The 24,926-nt window shown below is 29.5% G+C and overlaps 6 protein-coding genes across 6 annotated transcripts; 2 read left to right on the forward strand and 4 right to left on the reverse strand.

Moving 5' to 3' along the window:
* Positions 1-1,470: 1,470 nt before the first annotated feature.
* On the forward strand, positions 1,471-3,213 carry PGO_112370 (hypothetical protein, conserved; the record flags this gene model as incomplete). The annotated part of the gene is made up of 1 exon (XM_028688574.1): positions 1,471-3,213. The coding sequence occupies one exon, from the start codon at positions 1,471-1,473 to the stop codon at positions 3,211-3,213; it is 1,743 nt and encodes a 580-aa protein (XP_028544375.1).
* A 930-nt stretch (positions 3,214-4,143) lies between these two features.
* Positions 4,144-6,131, reverse strand: PGO_112380 (Plasmodium falciparum CPW-WPC domain containing protein; the record flags this gene model as incomplete). Its single annotated transcript, XM_028688575.1, has 9 exons — positions 4,144-4,188; positions 4,345-4,428; positions 4,595-4,670; positions 4,766-4,796; positions 5,001-5,128; positions 5,383-5,399; positions 5,549-5,604; positions 5,728-5,751; positions 6,035-6,131. 9 exons carry the CDS (start codon positions 6,129-6,131, stop codon positions 4,144-4,146), a joined length of 558 nt encoding a protein of 185 aa, XP_028544376.1.
* A 1,315-nt stretch (positions 6,132-7,446) lies between these two features.
* On the forward strand, positions 7,447-10,187 carry PGO_112390 (hypothetical protein, conserved; the record flags this gene model as incomplete). The annotated part of the gene is made up of 7 exons (XM_028688576.1): positions 7,447-7,506; positions 8,011-8,169; positions 8,354-8,797; positions 9,073-9,206; positions 9,505-9,559; positions 9,699-9,835; positions 10,145-10,187. The coding sequence occupies 7 exons, from the start codon at positions 7,447-7,449 to the stop codon at positions 10,185-10,187; spliced, it is 1,032 nt and encodes a 343-aa protein (XP_028544377.1).
* A 167-nt stretch (positions 10,188-10,354) lies between these two features.
* PGO_112400 (hypothetical protein, conserved) lies at positions 10,355-11,465 on the reverse strand (the record flags this gene model as incomplete). The annotated part of the gene is made up of 2 exons (XM_028688577.1): positions 10,355-10,409; positions 10,669-11,465. 2 exons carry the CDS (start codon positions 11,463-11,465, stop codon positions 10,355-10,357), a joined length of 852 nt encoding a protein of 283 aa, XP_028544378.1.
* A 1,800-nt stretch (positions 11,466-13,265) lies between these two features.
* Positions 13,266-14,747, reverse strand: PGO_112410 (hexokinase; the record flags this gene model as incomplete). The annotated part of the gene is made up of 1 exon (XM_028688578.1): positions 13,266-14,747. One exon carries the CDS (start codon positions 14,745-14,747, stop codon positions 13,266-13,268), a length of 1,482 nt encoding a protein of 493 aa, XP_028544379.1.
* A 3,380-nt stretch (positions 14,748-18,127) lies between these two features.
* PGO_112420 (ribonuclease H2 subunit A) lies at positions 18,128-18,994 on the reverse strand (the record flags this gene model as incomplete). Its single annotated transcript, XM_028688579.1, has 1 exon — positions 18,128-18,994. The coding sequence occupies one exon, from the start codon at positions 18,992-18,994 to the stop codon at positions 18,128-18,130; it is 867 nt and encodes a 288-aa protein (XP_028544380.1).
* Positions 18,995-24,926: the final 5,932 nt, after the last annotated feature.

Here is a 24,926-nt window from a genome sequence, read left to right on the forward strand (position 1 = left end):
AAATATATGAGACAGTGGTGTAAAATCAAAATAAAAGAAATGTTCCAAAACATAAGGAATAGTAATTCAACATGAAAACGAAAAAAAAAAAAAAAAAAAAAAAATCTTCTTTTAATCAGTATAGTGTGGGAAGATGTCTTTGTTTTGTGAAAGGAAAACACATTTGTTTTATATATACTCAATTGATTGTTTATGTATTACACTATTATGTGGCGTAGCACCACAAAAGCTTAACTGGACTACTCCCTACATATGACCAATTTTTTATGAATAATAAAGTTTAAAAAAAAAAAAAAAAAAAATCTAATGCAATTATGAGCGTATAATGGTAAAAATTACCTGTAAATCCAAAGCCCATAAATGAATCATAAACCCATGAATCCTTACTATGTCACATTATCATTTACACGAGCTAACAAATGGAATATTCATGTAAAAAAAGGGTCAATTTTACAAGACTTCTCGTGCACACTTGTGAGTCTCGGTTGTATTCCCTTTCCCAGTTTTGGATGACCAATCAAATTATATGAGTTTTTTCTCGCATGTGCGCGGCATAACAAAATTGCCATGCCTCTACCAAACACTTAAGCATACATGCGCGCACATGTACATATATTCGAATATGCGTTAGCAAAGGAGGTACAGACGAATAGGCTTATTTACACGCTACCTTTCCCATTTTTCTCTGCTCAATAAAGTGTAAACATTTCTCCGTAGGAGAAATATGACTACGAGTTCCTAATAGGCCAAGTGATTACTGCAACAGTGTGGTCAAATTGCTTTCTAATGCTTAATTTAGATGTGCAGGAAAATAAAAATATAATATATAAAAATAGCACAAAAGAGCACCACATAAAAAACAGCATAAAAAAGGTGCCAAACAAAAAACACCTTAAAGAAGTGTCACATAAAAAACAACATAAAAAATGTCATAAAATATACACCACAAAAAATAAATACCATAAAAAAACACCATGTAAAAACGCCACATAAAATGGAGGAGCTAAAAGGCATTTTAAAGGGCTATTAATTGTTACAATTTAAAATTAGAAACAATTTGCAGCAAATTACTCAATACTAAGGAAAGAGGGAAAGTTCGAGCGCCACAGAGGATGAAAAAAAAAAAAAAAAATAGCAACAAATTTATTGAACGATCAGCTAAAAGTGCACGTTAGGGTTTTACATAATACATATTACGCATATACATATGAAAGCTATTGGTAAACCTTTTGTATAGGTATATGCTGACGCACGAGGACAGGTTTAGGGTTCTCCACATGTGCGTTTGCTATATACCAAAGAATATTTTAAGATCTATAAAAGGAAAGCCACTGCTAGGTATTTTTACCGAACCAGAGAACATACATTCTCATTCTAGTTATACGTAGTTAAGTCATATACATATATGTATTCATGGATACATGTAAAAAAAAAAGATAAAATGAAGAAGATAGCGAATAGAACACTGAAATGGTAAACGTCTTTGTATTTCTTGTATACTTATCTTTTCTTTGTGCACTTAATTATCAAGCTAAATCAACAAAAAAATATGAATACATCAACCTTTTGTCAACTAATGATTACACGGACAAAATACAAACGTTAAAGAAATACAGCATAAAGGATAATAATGCTCCAATTAAAAATAAATATGTTTTTTCCTGTTATGGAAGTTCAGGACATAATAAAAAGAAAATTTTGGAATACCTTTTTAACATATCTACTATGAAAAAAAATTGTATTAATTTAGGATTTCAACAAAAATTAGATCTATGGTTTGGCATGGATAAATATAACAATTTGAACGTGGTACTTGACGTGGATTTATTACAGAATAAAGAATTTTCTGAAAACATTGGAAACAACATATATAATTATGAAAAATTAATCAACTTCATTGTGGAGTCAACAAATAGTATTATTATACCTCTATTAAATGATGATATATGTTTCATCGAAAGTATTAATCGTGGGGTAGAGAATTTAACAGAAAAGCAAGCTTATTCTGTAAAAAACATTGAGGAGAAAAATGAAAATTGTACTTTAGTTTTTCCAAAAAAAATGGAAATATTTTTAAATCAACTAAATGAGAAAGGAAAAAATGTGCATGTCTATTTCGTTCTAATGGATGATGAAGGGATAACAAAACAAGAAAAAAAAGGCTGGGACAAAGACATAAACTATGAACATTTTGTAAAAGAATTAAAAAAAAAATATTATAATTTAAAGAATATTTATTTAATGAAAAAAAATAAAATAAACTTAGATTTTTTGCAAAAAAATAACATAAATAAATACACCATGTTTGTGAATAACTTAGAAAATGTGATGAAAGAGTTGAATAATTTTAAAAATTTTTGTCCCTTCAATGAAAACTGTGTGTATAATATATACGTAATAGAAGAATCTTACAACAAAACATTAAATCAATTTGATAAAATATTCAATGCATATGAGAAAGAAATAACCCAAGGGAATGTAATTCCAAATTACGGAATCCTGTCTTCAGATCTGATAAAAAATTCGCTCCTTTTTTTTCACATATTAACCTTTGAACAAACAGGCACTAAATTTAAGGACACAATTTTTGAAAAATTAGAACAACGATTTTTATCATTAATACGTAAACAAATAATTAAACAGCTACTGTTGATTGAAAAACAAATCATTAATAAAGGAAAGAATACCATTTTAAATAAATACTATGAAAAGAAAGATAAAGATTTAATCAGTAAAGACGACAAAATAAAATTATTAAAAAACTCTTTAACTGCAGAATTCAAAGAAGGAATAAATAAATTAATCCCAAATGAATATTTTAAAAAAGAAAATGATATGTTTAACAATACAATGATTGAAGAGTATGTGGACCAATTTGTTGAAAAAGTGGAACAAACTCTAAAGAATTATTATCAATTAAATCAAAGTCCTTTAAAAAAATTATTTGAAAAAAAAAAAATTGCACATAACATGAAAGATAAGAGAAAAAAATGGTTTAACCCATCCTTAAATTTGAATTTAACTCTAACATCCCTCGTAAGGAAAAGTGGATACGGAAATTTGCAAAGTTATTTTATTTACGATTTAGGAATGTTAACCTTTGTCTTTGGTTTGCTCAATGACAGGGACACCCCTGAAGTGCAACAGCAGGGTGACAAAGTTCCCTTCTTTAAATTTCAACCAAAGGTTAATCTCAAGATAAATTTTAAGTGAGGAAAAGTGGGGAGGAGCGCTTGCTTATTAAGCTAAAAGAATAGATATATTTCTACTCCATATATTATTTTTATTCCTAATCTTTTTTTTTGTGTGTTTTTTTTACAAATTGGTCTTATAAAGTTGAGAATTTTTTATCTCATTAGGAACTTTTCATTTCCCGCCAATTGGGGTATATTATTCGTACCCCCCCCCCCCCCCCCCCGTTGTGTGGTAGAACGTGGGCAAAAATATAAAATAAGAAATGTGAAAAAACGTGAACAAATGTAAAGGAATGCGAACAAGTGTGAAGGATTGCGAACGAATGTGAAGAATTGCGAACAAGTGTGAAAAATTGCGAACAAGTGTGAAAAATTGCGAACAAGTGTGGAGAATTGCGAACAAGTGTGAAAAATTGCGAACGAATGTGGAGAATTGTGAACAAATGTGGAAAAACAAAATGAAATAAAATAAACTAGGTTATTTCTCGATTTAATAAGAACTGTGTTTTTTGTTCACTGATTTTTCATTTCATGGAGAAATGATTTCGCATCACATCACCATAGAATAAGTCATGTGAAACGGCTCATATCCGAAATTTTTTTTATTTTGTTTTTTTTTATTTTTCATCTTCTACTTGAAAACCAAGCACCCCTGGTATGAAGCAAAAGAAAAATTATTTCATATAATTTCTCCCAATATTTGTTACAAAAAATAAAATAAAAAAATTAATTGCAACGAATATTTACTAACAAATGTTGATGAGCTTTTTATGATACATTCTTGCAACTTTATGATTCTACAGGAAGGGGTAATAGTATATAAACAAATTCCATATTTTATATTTGCTTAACTTATGCACTTTTTATTTTTTCCCCTTTTGTTGATATAAATCAATACGTACTTACGAACAATTTGTTTACCTCAATCATTTGTGTTTTCATTCCCAATTTACAAATATTTCGGTTTTATGATAAGTCCATTGTTAGAACTTATCTGTGAAAAAAAAAAAAAAATATGTATACAGTATCATTTATCTCTTGTTATAAACTCATTAGTGAATCGAGAATGTAAAATACCAAATTATAAGTAATAAAGTGCTGTTTTATTTATCACATAAATTAAAAGTAAACAAAATAAAGTAAAAATAACCGATCCCCTTAAAATGTCCTTTTTCTTCGTTCTTTCCATAGCTCCCTTTTTTAACTTAGGCCATAAGACACAGCAATTCATTTCCTAAAGGGGAATAAATGAAATGTAAACATATATGTGTATGGGTGTGGTTACCTTTTTAGATATACCACTAAGAGAATGGGGAGAAAATATAAAATGATATTTTGCGTAGGGATCAAAAAATTAAAGAAGCATTTTCAAACTCACAACATGCACAATGTAGTCTTACAAATTCTCTTTTCTCTTCCTCCGAATATTCTTGAAAATATTTTAACGATTCACAGTGACCATCATAATCTATTCCCCTGTGTTGAAGTAATAGCGACGAGTGTTATAAGATTGCGTAAATATCCAGTTGTCTAAATATGTAGGGAAGTGCTTAAAATTCCCTTCTACCTACCAGCACTGATCATTGGAATTCTTTACCCAATCTGAAAAAGTGCCAAAAAAGTGGGGGGGGATACCATAAAAGATGGAGAGTAAAATAAAGAAAAGCCCATTGTAATTTTCTATTCAGTTGAATAGGGAACTACATAAAGTTTTGTGCAATCTTTCCATTAAAGCAGAAAATACCTTAACATTAGTGACAACATCTATAAAAATAGCTAGCTGTTTTTTTTTTTTTTACTTCTTACCTTCAGGGCATAAGTAAGAATAATCCCTTTCGTATGAGGGTTCTTGACAAACGTGTGGTTTGTGTTTATCCAAGTTTTCTTCATCAGTTATATCTTTGTTCAACTTTTCTATGATATCTTTATCTAATCTAACAACATGGTATACATAACAGGTGCATATCAATTTTCACATGGTTAATTATACATTAAGCAAAGGTTTTTTCCCTAGTGTGTAAGTAAAAAATGAATAATGGGGATAAATGCAATCCATATGCAAATGGATGGAAAAACGAAACAATTGTATGCATAAGGGACGTATAATTTTGAATGCTAAATTTCCACCTCTCTTCATTTAGACAGAGGTCGATATGGAGGTGTATATTTCAATAATCTCAACATTTACTTGTGAATTTTGTTTGACTAAAAAAATTTTTTTTTTTTAAGTATCAGTAAAAGAGGAAGATATGCTAATGTTAATTTTAAACAGTTTTCAATAAGATTGAAAAGCGTGATTTTAGATAAAAAAAAAAAAAAAAAATATAATATAATAAATAAGTTGGCAGTATTACTAGATCTTCGGAGGTTGGGAGCATTTCAGCTTTATTCTTAAGCTCCTTCGACATATCTTTCGAAAGAAAATTAAAATAGAGAAATTGGTACAGATAAGTAGTATCTGGAAATTTTAATCATTACTACATAATAAAGCATAAAAAAACAGAAAGTTTGTAAGTTCAATTTGGTTCAAAACCTTTTATAATTCCCATTTGATTTACTAAAAAAAAAAAAAAATAATAAAAAAAAATAATAATAATTCATAGCTTTATCATGTGTAGGAATTAAGCACATATTAGTATGCCAAAATTCTAGAAGCTGACATAGGGAAAAGACGTGAAAGGATAGGATGAGAGGGTAAGATATTTTTATTTTGGGAAACAAAATTCTTCATTAAATTTATTTCATGTGTGCCATATGGTGTACATGTGTAGTTTTTTCATCTACTGATATGCATCATTTGTTCTTTTCCCCATTTTTTCCACTTTCCATTCTTTCTTAACCTGCTTTCCTTTTTTTTGTCCACGGCAGCATACATTCAGATAAATTAAAAAACGAAAATATAAACAAAGATGAAAGGAGTATACAAAATTTCTTCATTTTGTTCAAAAAAGTTTGTAAAATTAGGGGTTCCGTTGAAAATATAAATTAAGGAAAACTAGAGAAACGAGAGTTAGTTTGCGTAAAAATTAAACAGGGTTTTGGCAAAAGGGAGAGAGGCGAAAAAAAAAAAAGAACACATGTGTGTATATATACGTATGCAAATATATGTGCATTTAAAGCCAAGAACATGTATATATATGTGTGTATATATGTATATGTGCACATGTACATAGACAAACACATGTAGATGGACACTTATTAAAACCCCACAATGGAAACAGACGCGTCACTTTTACTTACACATGTTCTCTTCCATTTTGGAATAAAAAATAGTCTACCTTTTTTTAATTATTTGTTATTTATTTTTTATAATGGCTCAATTCGTGCAAGCTAATTTGCGTGTCAATGTACATACACAAAATGTGTAAAAGTATAAAAATAGCAAAAGAGCGATTCGGGGGTATTTACAAAAAAAAAAAAAAAAAAAAAAAAAAAATCTCAACTCGATGAATTGAAACAAAAGGGATGAACAAGGAGAATCGTTCTAATAGCATTTACAAACGTGAATGAATCAGTGGTAAATATACAATTATTTTTAATTTTTAAACCATAAATATACGAATATATCTCCCACACACATGTAATAGGTTCCATGTATATATCTGACAATACTGTGCTGCTTGAGGAATGAGTAGAACGGGAAAACTTAACGAACAGGTAACAAAAGGACAGATGTTTATTTCGTTTTTCTATGACCATAAAATATGTTTTGAAAGATTCCAATAAAAAATGCTTTTGTAGATTCGCCTAAGTGTAATTCGCTAGTGAAAGGGGGTTTATATGTTTTATATTCTTTTTTTTGTCATAAAAAAAAAATTTAACTTAAAATAAAGTAAAATAAATTAAATTAAGTAAATTAAAATAAATCAAATTGAATTAAAATAAAATAAATCAAATAAATTAAAAGAAATTAAATTAAATAAATTAAATTAAATCAAATTGAATTAAATAAAAACGAATTAACAATTTAGCTTTAAATTAAGTAAAAGTATAAAGTTTTATAAGTTTTGAAAAAACAAAAAAAAAGTTTATTCTAACATGAATCGACTGAAATAAACAATATCTACACATGTAGCATGGGAGTAAGGTGTATGTAACTTTAAACTATTCTTTTCATGTTTACTAACCACCATTTTTTATGGTTTTTTTTTTTTTTTTTTTTTTTTTTTTTTTTTTTTTTTTTCCCTTCCTACTTGTTTGACTTGACACTCTAACAAATTTTGCTACTCTGATTAAGTTTTTAGTAAGCAAGATGAAGAAGAAAAATTACTTCTCTAGTGAACCACCTGTGAACATTTTAAATTACCTGAACGTAAGCAAAGAAGCGGAATAAGGAGATTCCCATACTACAATTGTAAATGCAATATGTATGCTAAATGTGTGTTAACTGAGTGATAGCCACCTGATAGTTGTATGTTTGAAGTATGTTCAAGGCATGTTTAGGGGGGCATATTCAGGGCATGCTTGAATAGAAATTAATCAGCATGTGTAATAAATTCTGTGGAATGAAAATGACAACTTTTCTGTGTCATCATGTAACCCCCTTCGTGGTTGCAACTGTGCATCGCGTTTAAATTATAAATTAGACCACTTCATATATTCACTAAAAAAAAGATCTAAAGGGGTGGAGAGACTTAAACGAAAAGAAACACAGATTGATTTATTTATTTTTTTTTCCCCCTTTTTTACTTTTTCACATTTCCACTTTTCTTCACTTTTTTTTTGAACACATGTGACAATTTCCCCATTACCCCCCCCCCCCCCCCACACCCCCCCACACCCCCCCCCCCACACACACACACATACCCCACCCCAGAATGACGACATCCGGAAGCAAAATTGGGACGAGGTTCTGAGCGAAAATGAGAAAGAGATATTTACATCTTACATTCCAAGGAATCAAGAGAATATAAGTTTGCCAAAAAGTTTGCATGAACATGTGATAATTGAATATACGGCTATGTTTGCAAATTGGGTAATATTTGATACCTGTTATATATGAACAGTATTTACGCATGTGCATATGATTGAAAACTGGAAATATATTTAATAATTGAAACATGTGCATACAAAAGTACATAAGTGATGATGAAGAACTCTGACATTTTTTCTCTTACATGATAGAAAATACACTGTGCCAAACTATTCCCATTTTTCAGGAAGGAGACATAGTAGAATTTTATTTAAAACTAAACAATGATATTTTAATAGAATTTCCATTTTTACATGTAGACCATCCGTTACATGCATATTATCAACTTGTCAAGGAGAATACGAGAAATCGAATAACTGACAAGTACGAAAATTTAATTCCTGCCCCTTTAAGGGGTCTATTTGAATATGTACGTCAAATGGAAAATGCAAAAGTAACTAATAATGAAATAAAAGCGAAACTTTTACGGGAAAAACAACAAATTAGTATGAAAGATGCAAATGAAAAGAAAATTAAACAACTAGAAATGGAAAAACAAAAAAAGAAACAAACAGAGGATCAATCCTACTCAACACTTTTTATGCAATATATGGAATCGGATGAAGACGTGAAAGAAAATCCAGCTGATGTGGAAGAAAAGCCAGCTGAGGTGAAAGAAAATCCAGCTGATGTGGAAGAAAAGCCAGCTGAGGTGAAAGAAAAGCCAGCTGGTGTGGAAGAAAAGAAAGCTAAAGTGGGAGAAAATCCAATTGAGGAGGAATACATATCAGTAATAGATCTACATGTTTTCAATGAAAAAAGAAAGGAACATCTTGCTGAATATATAGACTGCAACTCATTCTTGCATTGCACGATTTGTAAATGCGTTTCAAGCATTACCCGTAGTTTATTTTTTGTGTGTTGATAGTAGTTTCATCATCCTTGCTTATTTTCTTCCCATTTTAGGAGATGAAAAATCTGATTTGCAAAATTCTGAATTCGAAAAAGGAATTTCCCATATATTTAGCAAAATGTTTTTTACATTGTATAGAAAAACTCAAGTACCTACAGTATGGATCGAAGGAATATTCATACTTCTAGTAATGCTGCACGACACACATACTTCATGATTATTTTTTATATGTGCAATAAGATTATTAAAAAGGATCGTAGGCTAAAATTTCTCGATTAGCAAATTTTCTATGGTTCATACATGCTTCTTTGTGGCATGCTTTTTTTCGACATCCTTCTTTGTGACATGCTTTTTTTCGACATTCTTCTTTGTGACATGCTTCTTTATGACATGCTTCTTTATGACATGCTTCTTTCAGTATATGTCCAGGTTCACATTACACATTAGATCCACATGCCAGCGTCACCTCTTCACATACTCTTCAGTGAACAAATAATGTTAGGATCCTCTTTCCCATATGGGCATCCAACAAATGTTACAGTAAGAAGAGAAATGCACATTTAGTACTTAAAAAAATAAAATAAAATAATAATAATAACCACCCTGAGATAATAAAAGAAAAAAAAATAATTACTCCCACACTAAAGAACGAAATATTACAACATATACAATTTCCCAGTCAGCAGATTTTCTAAATCTTATTTTTCTTCTGGATGAAAAGAAAAGTGTCAATTCAAATGCTCCTACTGGAAGAACGAATGAAGATCATGCGGCTGAAAAAAAGGACAACGTTAAAATGATACAGGATTGTAGAAGGTACAGAGGAGAGGTAGCGAAGCGGGTGTAAAAAAAAAAAAATAAATAAAATAAATTAAAAGAAGTAAAATAAGATAAATAAATTAAAAAAAGTGAAATAAAATAAAACAAATAAAACAAATAAATAAAATGAAGGAAAAAAAAGTTAAATGAAATAATTTTAAACAATTTAACGTGTACGCGCAAAACACATCATGTTCTCCTTTTCTCATTTTTTACGATAATTATCACAACATTGTTGGGAATTTACATTTATCTTGTCATCTGCCATCACTCAGCTTTACTTTCTCCTTTCTTACTTTTTTGTAGAGAGCGCGCCAAAATGATACTTCATGGATTTAAAAAAAAGTAATATTCGTTCCACTTCTGTTCTCGTTTGCCCCATTGTCCAGCTGGGATTAACATTCTTAATGCTGCCTCTGTCTCTGTCTGATCCTGTATCTTTTTTTCTTTTTTTTTTTTTTCTCTTCCGTATTAATCTTTATTAACCTGCGTATACAATTTTCCGTGTGCACACATTTAAAAAAACGACCCAAATTCCTTTTTTTGTAATTCTTCTCGTGCAATTCTTCTCCTGTTCAAAGGGGAAATGATGAATTGGGTGGTTGATCGTGAGTTTTTAAATCACAAAAAAAAAAAAAAAAAATTAGGAAATGATGAAAACGTAAAAGGGACATTTCTTAATGAGTTGCAAAAACATGCTGAAGGAATGTCCTATGTTTGACCCAGATGGACGTATATTCATCGAAAAAAAAAAAAAAAAAAAAAAAAAAAAAAAAAAAAAGTAGGTGAAGCTGCATAAAAGGAAAAAAAAACGTTTAAAAAAAAAGTACCTGTACAAGTAGGGAATTTTTATTTTTTTTTTTAGAAATTGCACATTCATCCATTTCGGGTGTCTTCTAACCTTGAGACGTAAATTACTTTTTGTGTATAAAATTTCTGCAAGGGGTAATTCTCTAATCAGGGTTGCATTGTCATCAACATAGGGGAATATGTTTTCACTCTGAGCAGTTTTTATTTTTTGCGTCGTTTTCCATATATTTTCTTCCCTTACAATATCGTATAATTTTTGTATTTTTCCCCTTTTCATACTATTATTTAGATTAATCTCAATTGTAGGATATATAGAATTATTAAATTCGTTAGCTAGTTTGCTTAGATAAGTATTTTTTCCATACACACCGACATTGTGATTATTATTAATGGAAGTACTACCAAGAGCGTGTTCATTTCTTATTTTTTTTTTTCCTTCATTTTGGACTTGTTCCAATCCAATACCACTAAAAGGTCTATTTTCACTATTCTCTAAAATGTTTAAAATGTAATTTTTAATATTCGGGTTGTGTGCACATATGCTTGGCCATAAATACCTACCTTCATTAATTGTGTAGAAATGATTCCATTGATTCTTTTCATTTGGCCAAGCTCTATTTACATCTGTATCAAACGATTTTGAACTCCCATCTGGTAAATAACTGTTATTCCTGTTTTCATATCGATATCCCCATCTTGGGGTTAATATATCTTCTCTCCTATTATGATATAACCCTCTTTTTCTAACTCTCTCATTCATTCCCCATTTCATCCCACTCACAGGAAATAGACCTCCCTTATGACCTCCTCGAGGCATTTTTAACGTAAACACAGGTTAAAGAACATTCAAAATTGAATGTTAAAAAAAAAAAAAAAAAAAAAAAAAAAAATTTATATATGAGGAAGAATTTCCCCCCTTCATTTTCCATGTGCTTCTAAAATCGTTCAAGCATTTTTTTTTTTTTTTTTTTGCTTCTATTTTACACAGAGGTTATATCTTCTTTTCATACTTTTATATTTTAATTAATTACATATTGAGTGCACTAATCGAAGTACAAACTGAATACTTTTCTCTCATATGAGATATTTTTAAAAAGTATGGGTTTGTTTAAAAGGGACCATAATCCTAGCATTTATAATATATATGTGATATATAACTTTTCTTCGTATAGGAGAAAATAATAAATGTTTATTTATATTATGAAAAATTCAGAGTTTTCATGTTGTATATAGTCATACAAACAAATGTAAGAAAGGTAATTTCCTGATTTTGCAGCTATGTAATTTTTTTTTTTTTTTTCCTTTTTTTTTCTATCATGTAAGTATTTTTTAATTCTTATTATGTGAGCTGAAAACACACAATTTGTGCTTTGTGTGTGTGCAAATTTATAAGTACGTGTTATGTATACGGCTCATAATTAAATATCGCAGAGGTGTTATGACATGATGGATGACACCAAAATGAGCTAACGAAAAGAAATGGATTTGAAAAAAATATTAAATAATAGTAGTAGCAATTGTAGCAATAATGTAATTCTAATAATGAACGTAATTGTAATAATGATCGAAATTATAATAATAGTATTAATTGTAATAATGATCGAAATTGTAATAATAGCAGTAATTTGTAATAATAATGATCATAAATAAAATGTTATAACATATGATAGAATGAAGGGTTGGGGAAGAAGGGGGTGAAAGGAAAATGATACATCGATTTATGGAACGCACTAAACAGTAATAATGAACGGAGTATAATGGGACGTAATAAATGGAAACAGAACAAACATACATGCATTGCCTGTAACACATTCAAGCGTATTGTAACATTTACAACATATGAAGCCGTGTAAATGGATCCATGTATAATTCATGGGAAACCTTTTGAAAATGCATTGAAATATGTACCAACTTAATAACTCATATAACTTATTCTAAAAAAAGGGGAAAAAAAAAAATAAACAAAATAACGATCATTTTATAATAGAGATAAATCTCATGGCACATATGTCTTAACACAATACCAAATGGTTAGTGAAAAAAAAAAAAAAAAAAAAAAAAATTTTGACACGCGCATATGAACAATGTGGAAAATGGACATACGTACATGCCATAAAAATCACGAAATATTATACATGTATAGAACACTTGTGTGGTGATATGTGGCATATTCACGCCAGTAAAAGGGGGTATAGGAAAGGTATCAGTGTAATTTAGCATGCATTTAAGGCACAAATAGCATATGTTTATATATATATATATATATATATATATATATATATATACATACATGTATGTATTTGACAATACCTTTTATTCCTGGCACATCCTGCGTGGGATACACCATAAAAAAAAAAAAAAAAGGAAATGTCAAAACGTGAAAAATAGAAAAGGTGTGTGTGTGTGTATATGCTAGTCCTTGCATCTACCCATCTTCGTGTGCGTGAACCTAGATGAGGAATAATTTCCTCAATCTAGAAAAACCACATACACACACAACCCCCATATATAGTTTCGGTTCTAATTGTGGCATAGCGATTAGTGCTGTTATCATTATGGTGGCAATATCACGATAAAGCAGAACACATTTTGAGATTCCAAATTTTTGTGTAAGGACTTAAGGCAACTGCTTAATACTGGTTGATTGAGAAACGACCGCAGCAGTTATGGCAGCACCTTTTCCTGATCCATCATCTGCAGGAATAATAATTAAATTTTCTGCCTTATCGGCTAAAATAACTTTTAAGTGTTCCTTTAACCTTTTACAGTACCATGCATTTTTGACAAATAGAGATCCATCTACACCACAAGAAAATTTGGAGTGTTCAATAATTTTAATTCTTTTAGCTATAGCAGCTATTGCAGCTGCTGCTAGAGCAGCCGAACGGTTATATACTGATTCACATATTTTTCGTAATGCATACATTTGTTCATCTGTAAAATCCATGTCCCATGCAGCCTTTGCAACTTTTCTACTTTCGTCGAAATTTTTTGAAGTGTCATTTAATACTACACTACCTGATTCTGAATTGAAGCTATCACTTTTCCACATTTTCTCTGATGAAGCACTTTGTAAAACATTAACCATGAACCTCCTCACAATTTCTCCTAAGTAGGCCCCTGAAATCATTTTTTCAAATAATTGTCTACTCCTGTTTGCTGAATGCCAATCCATTACTAAATCAACTGGGGATAATGGTAAATCTTTGTCAAAATTTCCTAATTCTATGTTAATAATTTTTCCAGAATATTTATATTTTTTCCATTCTGGTTCGTAGTAACATCCATTAGATCCTGTTCCTAAAATTATTCCAATGTAGCATGGGGGTGTTGTTTTTCCTTTTTGATATGCACATGACATAAGTGTACCAACAGCATCATTAACAACACAACAAACCTTTGCAGGTATTTCTGATCTTACAAATGCATCATTCATTAGTTTACATACATCTCGACCTTCTACAGGATCATTTGTAGCTCTTCCTGTTTCAAATCCTTTTGTCCAATCAATTAAAATAGAACAATTAATTGATGGAGAAGTACATGGAAATGAAAATGTAAAACCAACATTTTTTCCTTCCTTGTTATCTAAATCTTTAAATTCTCCCATGATGTATTTTATTCTTTCAGCAAAATGATCAAACAATTGCGAGGCAGTTGCATGTTTATCTAATAATCCTTTTTCATGTGAAAATGTACCTGTAAATTTTAAGCTGTATGTTTCCTGATCTCTTTTTATTTTTCCATTTCCATCTAAGGAAGCTCTCACAGCTCGGAAATTTGTTCCACCAAAATCAATTGCATAATAGGTACCCTTTTCTTGTCCTGTAGGTATATCCGAAATACATGAATCTAACATTTTAAATGAACATTCGTGTGGAATCCACAAATTTGGATGTCTACGATGTGCCTCCAATCCTTTTTTCAATTCATATACAAAATTATCAACAAATTCTTCTAATGTCGAATAGGAAACCCGCAATTGGTTGACATGTTTGTTTATCCTAGCTTTTAATTCTTCATTTATTGGGATATCACATTGTATAGTGTCTAATTTGTGATACACAGTGTCGTCTTTTTCTAAATTGTAGGCGCTCATTTTGGTAGTTCAAAAATATAGTGATGAAAAAAGCGTGCAGTGCGTCACGTGTGTGTGTGTGTGTATATATAGGTTCATATACATATATGATATGTATAGACAAGATGCAAAATTTTATCGTGCACCCTTGGAATTTATGTATGTAAAGTTGGATATATTTTTCTCTTGACATACAAAAATTATACGATTGAGAGCAGGAGGGCACACTGACAGGTATATGTATGTTTCAACAGTTATTTCGAAATATGTCTCTCTACTAAATTTTGGAATAGTTTTATATATAATTGGTGTCCAGAGAGTAAAAAAAAAAAAAAAAATTTTAAGATGAATGATAGCAGGAATTCAAAACTGAAGAAGGGTGTGGCACAACAAGCGTTAATAACATCGTGTTGGTATTACGAATGGGGAGATATGGTGGATCATATTTTTATTCGCATTTGTTTTTTGTTCATTTAAAAAGTTGTTTACCTGTATAAACATATACATATATATACATATATAAACATATACATACATATATATATATGCATTTTTATATATCAGTTTTTTTTTTTTATTCTTAGCTAATAAAATTACGTAAAGATAACGATATGCATATTCTGTGTAATTGAGAAAAAAAAAAAAAAAAAAAAAAGCTAAGGGATCGTTAATTTTCGTAAAACAAATTTTTATAAAATATATACGTTTATCTGAACATCCATTATGAATAAATTGTATCACTAAATACTATTTTTGCCTCTACATATAAAATATGTAATATACGTGAAATAAAATTTTTACTATACAACAAATCGAATAATGGGGGTAGGGGAATACAAAATACATAAACTTTTATATAGGTATATAATACTATAGATGATGTATGGGTAAAAATGCGTACCAATTTATTTCAAGAAAATCAACACTAAACTGAAAGAAGAAAAATTAAATATTACAGCAGAAGGAAAAAGGTAATAAAATAAATTTCCTTTATTCTCTTTTTTTAAAGTCACTCCCAGTGAAAAGGAGCAATTTTTAAAATGCACAACATGGGAGAAAAAAAAAAAAAAAAAAAAAAAAAAAACACTGGAATGGCGAAGAAAAAAAGGTATTTAATGTTAACATATATAGCAGGTATATATATATATATTATGTTCATAATTCATGTATCATCATAAACACAGGGTCTATATGCGGAATATGACATTTGTTTATCCTTAGATATTGTATGTGCTCATCCGTACATATATATATGTCATTATATTATATATACATGTATTTATGGAAGGTATATGAATAAAGGACATGAGCAGCAATGTGCCCTCGTGCCACATTTCGCGCACATACTTATCTAATACCCGCCCAACACATAAAAAATAAGAAAAATGAGAAGCTATTATTACTACTACTACTATTACTACGACTACTATTACTACTACTATTATAATTTCTATTATTATTATTTCTACTATTATTATTACTAGTACTATTATTATTATTATTACTACTATTATTACTACTACTACTATTATTATTATTACTTTTATTATTTTTTTTTCTCTACTATTTTTTAACGTGACATAAAAAACAAAAAAAAAAAAAATAGTCATGAATTAGCGTAATATTCAAACCAAGACACCTACTACATATTTAAGGAGTTTGGGATGAAAAGGCAAAAATTAGCGAAAGCTTTTAAGAAAATTAATTTTTGTTAGCATTAATAAATTCTATGGGTTAAAAAAGCTCCTTTAAAAATGTAACTTTGGGATAAATTTTTTTTTTTTTTTTTTTTTTTTTTTTATACTGTTTTAGATGAGTCGGGAATGAGTAGTTGTGGATGAGCAAACATGGCGACAGCGATATGAACATCGTTGGAATATTATACAATGTGAAAGAGAAGTTGAAAAAAAAAAAAAAAAAAAAAAAGAGGCGTCTCAAACGAATGTCCCATAATTTTACTATGTTCACGCTTTTGCATAATTGTCAAAATTTAGGAGCACTTGAAAGGAACATGGTGCATTTTTATCAATTATTTGTTCGATACAGTGTACGATATAGTGTTAAAAATATGTGTATATAAAGTTGTGTATATATATAATACATTGCATATTTGTTTACACAGTCTTTTAAAAAACAACCAATAATATTATTTTATTTTTTTTTAAATCTTCCTCATTTTTGTTTCCTCGCTTCAATAAACAGGGAGAGGAAACACTGTTCTTCCATAACACATTTTACCTGCGATTTAATGAGAGAATGTCAGAAATGGACATCATGGCCAACTGTACTTCTCCACCTATATAAAATATCGCATATCGTTCCATGTTGCTTCAAAATACGTTACCCACTTACAGTTCCTTACATGTTAATGATTTGGTTTATATGCAAATGTCCTTCGCAAAGTGCCATTGATATATATATATATATATATATAGAGAGAGAGAGAGAGAAACCCGGGGAATGAACCAAAGTCGTACTACTAAAAGAAAGAACTGAAAACGTAAAAATTGCACCAGGTGTTATTAACATATATATATATAAAATGAAATAGTAGAATAATAAATTTAAATTGGAATTATACCATATGTCACATTAGAGACATCGGTTTACACAATCGCAAAAAAGGTACAGAATTTTATTTTTCACATTTTACTCATCCTATGAGACCCTTATATATATTAACATTCAAGTATACTACTTCATATGTGTGCGTATTAAATGCCCGTTCAGTACTTATCAAATATTAATTCCTTTTCTTTATTTTTCCATACATTCCCTTGTATCGTTAAGCTATTTTTAAAATGAGCCCAACAAAATTTTGTCGTACCATATAGACCTGTTCATGAGATACTTACTATTCACCATTAAACATTCACTCCAATGGGGAAGTGTCTTATACACGCAATATGGCAAAAAAGGAAACCCCAGTAAATTTGCGTTTCATGGGATTTGTTCAAAATAGTTAAAAAAATAAAATAAAATACATATATAAATAAAAAAATAAAATGAACAATGATAATGCAAAGCTGTGAGGTGTGGGCATACCTATTCAGCATGCCAAAAGTGTCCTACGCAAACGGGGCATATTCTTGCTGTTTACTTTTTTCCCTTTAATTTTGGTCTTTTTTTTTTTTTCGAAAATTTCATCCTTAGGTAATCGCAAAATATGGTCAATTAGGAGGGGGTATTAAAAAGGAAAAATAGAAGATGATATACATATGTATGTATATATATATATATATATATGTACATGTATGCATATATATGTATATATATATACATACATATGTATATCATCTTCTATTTTTCCTTTAAGCGTGCAAAAATGTATAGCTATGGTGACTGTAACGTGTGACACGTGCAACGACCATTGTGTTATGGGAAATCCCTCTATATGTACTTCACAAATTTTCAACAAGGTCTAATCCCACCTTGGAATAAAATAGAGATCTCTGAACATAAGGTTTTTGTAATTTACTGTAATCAAAGGGTGTTTTCCTCTTTATAGCTTTTGAATCATTATTTTCAATGTCATCATACCACTCTATTTGTTCACCCATAGTTTCTATCATATTGTCAGCAGTAGACCAACTAAAACGTACAATACTTGGGAATCCAAAAACAGAATCAAAATTATTTTTTAGAAAATTTTTGGTAATTGGGTCTCCAGGATACCCAGAGCCAAACCCTTTATCTATGTTAATTATTGGTTCTTCATATTTCCATTTTTTTATAAGAAAATCACGTGTTACTTTTGCACATATAGATGCAGCACTTACAACTGGATATAAGGAATCAGCCTTCTCTTTAACTGTGCATTTTATGTGGGGGAATAATTTTTGTAATTTCTCCTCATATACACTAGCTTTTCCAACTGTATCTACAAAAACTTCTGTTAAATTACAACCTCTACTTATAACATGTTCAATTATGGAAATAGCAGTATCATGAGATATTTCATTTAAATTGTATTTTTGTTTTTTTAACATTTTTGCACTTATATCTTGTGGCATTAGTACATGTATTCTCCAACCAAATGGCAATGTTGAATTGTTTAATTTGATGAACATCTTTTCTCTGTCAGATTCGCTTATTTTTTTGGAATCATCAATTTTCATTTCTTTTAATAATTTCTCATTTTCTTTATTGCAATAAAATCCTGCATAAACCATAGGTCCTAACACAGGTCCCCTTCCCGCCTCATCGATACCTAACCGAACTTCTTCATCCCCAAATTTTTGCAGGTTGTCTATGATAAGTGGTTCCATTTTTTTTTTTAGCACTGCTCACCCTTGAAAACGTGTACATGCATATATATATATATATATATATATATATATATATATATATATATATATATATACTACGTTTTTCGAAGTGTTAGTGTGCGGTATTTCTAGTGTTATATATGTGCTTCTTATATGCACACATACTCCTTTGTCTAATATGTGAATGTGTGTGTATATGTCTCTCCCACGAGGTATCCTTTCATAGGTTATATTTTCCCCACAGATGCACCCTTCCCACATATATTATTCGAATGGTTATAAACGTGTCTGATACTTCCAAGTGTCCTATGTGTGATCAGAAGGGACGAAAGTATTCTGAGATGGTAGATCGTTGGAATCAATGGTTCCTGCATATGCAAAGTGTGTGCATACGAGTGTAATTTGCATGTGAGTGAATGTTTCTTTTTTTCTCCTTGTGAGCGTAATTTAGAGAGACATATACAAATGGGGAAGAAAGGAGAGAAGGGGCATGGAAGAAACAATAATATAAAGTGAAGGGCGATGGAGGGGAGCGAGGATGGGGTTTGGAACAACAGATAGAAGGTGCCAAAGTTTAACTACTGTTAGGGGAGAAATAGAAAGAAATGCACAGAAGCGGAGAGAAATGCAGAGAAATAAAAAGAACCACTTAACAGACACCGCTATGTTATTTATTTGGAGTGCTAATCTTTCCCTTAACCAAAATGTGACACCCTGAAGAGAAACCTACAATGGGAGTCCACGTTTTTTTATTCCCCAGAATGAGAAGCATAGTATACAATGTGTTCATTTTGAAAAGTGAAACATCTCAAAAAAAAAAAAAAAAAAAAAAAAAAAAACGCAAAAAAAAGGAGGAAAACGAAAACCAAATTAAAACATGTTCAACTAATTTGAACGTGTATAATATCCTTCAAAACAAGATAATCGATATATATCCATGGAGAAAATGGAAATATTTTATTGCAAAACGTGGACATACTTTTTTTATACACATTTAGCACTTTTTTTTTCTTTTTTTTTTTTTTTTCCTAATGATTTTGGAGACATTAATCATAAAGCGTGTAGTCAAAATACACGGAACTGCTGAAGATGAGTGTTTTTGCTTAAGGTTTTTTTTTTTTTTTTTTTTTTTCTACTTATTTTTTTCTTTCCTTTCCCGCAATGAGTAATGAGTGAAACACATATGGATGGAAAATGTCCAAAAAAATATTTACATCCCACAATTGATCACCAATATTTATGTATGTACCATGTGATGAATTCCTAAACATTTTACAAATGTGTTTCATCATTATTGAAATAAAAAAAAAAAAAAAAAATGAAAAAAAAAATATTCGAATTTTTTTTTTCTTATCTGAAGAATTTAATCGGGGAAAAATACAGGAGTTACAATTGAACTGGCGTAAAATATGAATTGACCCAAGGGGTATATCCTACACACAATGTACGTTTTTATTTTGTGTGAATACGAGGTAGATTATATTCCATATATAGGTATATATATGATAACCAATTGGGCAAATTTTATAATATGAAAAAAAAAAAGGGGGAAGTATATACACATCAAGGGATAATGTGCATTTTGTTAAGTGTTCACAAAAAATATTATCAGTTTCTCGTTGTCATTATATGTATTTTTTTTTTTTTTTTTTTTTTTTTTTTTAACTATGGAAATAAAAGTAAACCAAAATAAGAGATCAGTGGTGTGTGTACATATAATTGCCAAGTATAAACATATGGGTTGCGTGTGAACAAGCTGAAAAATGAAGATTTTTTGACAGGCCTGCATTCCTATGTGCTTGAACAGACACACAGTACGACATGGTGAGAAAAACTACACGTCTTCAAAAACCATCACATTCGCCACAAAATTTATCACAACTAAGAATGAATTTTTCCCAACATTGCTGCACTAAAACATACCTCCCACAATTCAATCACCTCCCTACCTCCCTTGGTCTGGGGAACGGGTGTAACACAAATTAAAAACACAACTCTGAATAAAAACATGTAGGAGAAATTGAACCAAAGGAAATATGGTGGTAATCCAGAATAGGACATTTTTATCCATGCACCACAGGAATCTATTTGAGGATATTAAACCAGCTGTAACAACAAAAAAGGAAAAAACTTTATCGTTTCCGCTTTTCTTTCATAAACTTCTACACGCGGGTGAGGTGAATGCTGCTTGGACGAATCTGCATTCGTGCAAAAAGGGCAGAAAAATAAAAAAAACGAAACAGGTTGAGGAGAAACGAAACATGTTGAGGAGAAACAAAAAAGGTTGAGGAGAAACGAAAAAGCTCCATCATTCAAAGTGGAAAAAACGTGACAACTCCCCCCCCCCCTCCTTCCCTTGGCACAAAAATAACGTACCTGTTTTCTATAACATATGTGAATTGATATTATAAAAGAAAATAATAAAATGCATAAAATAAATATGCCAAATGAAGACAGCGCAAAAATCTCCGTTGATTTAAGGAAAATGTGAAAAGGTATATAGCTACGAGTTTTACTAAACAAATTCTTTCGAAAAAAAAAAAAAAAAATGAAGTATTAATAATAAAGAAGGGCAAGAATTATATTCGCGATTTTATTTTAAAAAAAAAAAAAAAAAAAAGCTATAAATCGGCAAAACTAAACTACAAAACTTCAAAAATGCAGAATAAGTATAAGTCTACTACTATACCATATATAAGTATGTAATATATAATATAATAGGGCCGTCGTGAAAGAGAAACACCAAGTTAATATTTTTTTTTGTGCCATCCATTACTTATGAGCAAAATGTTTTTTTTCGCTTGTTTAAAAAAAAAAAAAAAAAAAAAAATTCGAGTATTTTTTATTTTACTGATACATGTATTCATCATATAGGTACCATATATTTAATTCATATGCTCATATATATGCACTTGTTTTCAAAGTTGCTTGGACCTTGACTTAATAGCTTAATACTTTTTTTATACATGCACATATACATATGCAACACGCATGGATTATGCACGGTACAGGAATCTCCCTTCAAAGCCCCAACTGTCTTACATATATAAAATATATAAGAAAATGTGAGTGCAGTACTTTAGCTACAGAATGTTTATATATATATATATATATATATATATTTATTTATTTGCACATACATACGTGGCACTACTTGGAATGTCCCAAGCAAAATTTTGCGATTAGTAGATTTATCTTGAGAAAAAATATTTACGTACATTTGCAAAACATAACGCGCGAAAACAATTCATGAGAAGTTCGCGTTAAAATTACGACACTTCCCGTTATCTCCATCATACATGTCCTTATGCCTTGTGCATATCGGTGATTCTGTTGCCAAGAAAAATAAAAACGTTGCTCATATATATATATATATATATGTACAATATATTGTACATGTATATTTTTTTTCTTCTTCTTTGTCTCCACGAAAAAAAATATAAAATAAAAGAAAATATTTTTATGTACTAATTTTGCAACTGCAATTTGGCTAACATCGACAAGGCACGTGAAAAAAAAAAAAATAAAATAAAAGCACAGGTGCTGCATGTATAAAACATGCATGCTCCTCATGCACGTGTAGTGTAGTAGTACACTGCATATATTTTCTTATTTTTAGAAGTGTTATTTATACATAATGGTATATGTACAACATATATACATATATAATATGTTTTTTTCTTTTTTCTTTTTTCTTTTTTTTTTTTTTTTTTTTATGGGGTTAACCTCATATATATGATTATTTAAATTTGTGTACCATCAAGCATTTTGCATCTAACTATGCAGAAATCCCCAGCCCCAAGCCCATTTTTATATATAGCCACCTTTTATTTTATTTTATTTTATTTTTTTTTTGGAGGGTTTATTTATTTGCTTATTTTTTGTTGACGAAAAAAAGATAATGCTGATAGAAATGAAGTGCTTACTTTCCACCCCTTTTTTTTTTCATTTATTCGTCAATTTTATAAATTCAAAACAACAAACACCGGTGTTCGATTTGGGTTTGTATATTTCATTTATTTGTTTACTTTAAAGTTTTTTTTTTTTATTATTTTTTTTAAGAAAATTTGCAGCATATTTTATATGCGCGTAGATTTTACAACTGTTTATTTATCTACATAAATAAATAAATATATATACATATGTATATATACATATGCATATATATGTAATATACACGCATTGCATATATTTTGACATGAATGACATGTATATAGCATATACACAAATCTGAAAGCATATCCATAACCTCTCCATTTAGAAGTGTTATATTTGTGCTGCTGAGGAATGTAGGAGTTTTTTTTATTATTTTTGCGTCATGTTAAAAAACATGAATTTTTTTTATAGCAATATTATTATTAGTAGTAGTAATAGTAGCAGTGAGTTATATCGATATGTAAAATTACATATACAGGTAATAGAAGAGGCATGTACAACGATTGTATGAGATACAGTTGACACTCAGTATATCCAAATGTCATTGAGGAGAGGTAGAGCGGGGTGTATTGTAATATATATTTATGTGTACAACACGCATCGTATATTTCATTTTTCACAATATATACATAATAAAAAAAAACGTATATATATATATGTGATGAGAAAATACAAACTAATTGAAAGATAAAAAAAGCGTTTTTTTATAAATTTTGTTTAGGTTTTTATATTTTATATTCTACTATTCATTGTTAAGTTCATCCATCTTTACATATGTACATGTTTTATGTAATCTACTTTTATTAAAGTTGAAAATCTTTATGGGTTCAAATCGTCTATATACATGAATGTAAATATACATATATATTGCTTGTGCGTATGATACCACAAAAATATATAAACAACATGTATGTATCTGTATATACATATATATATTTGAGTGTATGTGTATACATTTTATGTAGATTCATTTATCCATGCATTATACACATTTAAATGTGGTATAAAAAGGGAACACACACACACACACACACAACACAACACAAACTATAATTATGAAGCATTTTTATTAGATGCACATATATACACATCAATCCCGAAACCTCTACGCCCCCAAGCATTTATCTTTTCATTTTTTATGCTTGTGCAACAGTAGTTAAGTGTTGTAATGTATAAACGTTAAGCAAATTTATATATTTTTGTAAAGTAATTTAACCACTTAGGTGATGTATAAATATTAGTTTTTTTTTTTTTTTTTTTTTTTTTTTTTTTTTTTTTTTTTTTTTTTTTTTTTTTTTTTTTTCTTAATGAAACTTTTTTTAATTTAGATATCCGTATGAACGTTTTTTAATGGCACCCCATTTTTGTATGAACCTCATTGTTTTTGAATGTTCAATGAACCAACCTCCCGCTGCGTTGTTACATTATCTCTGTTTATGAGTATGTGGCAGCGTCTTCGCCTTCATTCATATACATATAATGGTTGTGTACATGTGCGTGTCCCTCCTTCTATAAGGACCTTCCAGGGTATATTGTCTTTTTCCAATTCAGTAAACCACTTATACACCATATATCATTTGAATGGAAAGAGGCTTGGCTTAATTCATTTTTATTCATTGATTCATTCTTTTTTTTTTTTAAAAAATACACCGTTTACTTTTGTTGCCCCCCTTTGAAGGCACATATATTATTCTCACTTCTTAGGTTTTAGCTTTCATAAATTGATTTACCTTCTTTCTTTCTGTTTTTTTTTTTTTTTTTTTGGATGTTGTGATCATATTTATGTTATTTGTGTATCTCCACTATCACATATTATACACATATTTTCTTTTATTCTGTGTTTAATTTTGTAGATGTGTAAAATAGATGTACATAATAAATTTTGTGAATATTGTAAGTTTAATACATATGTACTCATTGTGGTATGTATAAATTTGAATTTTTTTTTTTTTTTTTTTTTTTTTTAAAACACCATGATAACTAATCTCTAATGTTA

Source organism: Plasmodium gonderi (genome assembly GCF_002157705.1).
Source record: "Plasmodium gonderi DNA, contig: Chr11, whole genome shotgun sequence".
Taxonomy (NCBI): domain Eukaryota; phylum Apicomplexa; class Aconoidasida; order Haemosporida; family Plasmodiidae; genus Plasmodium; species Plasmodium gonderi.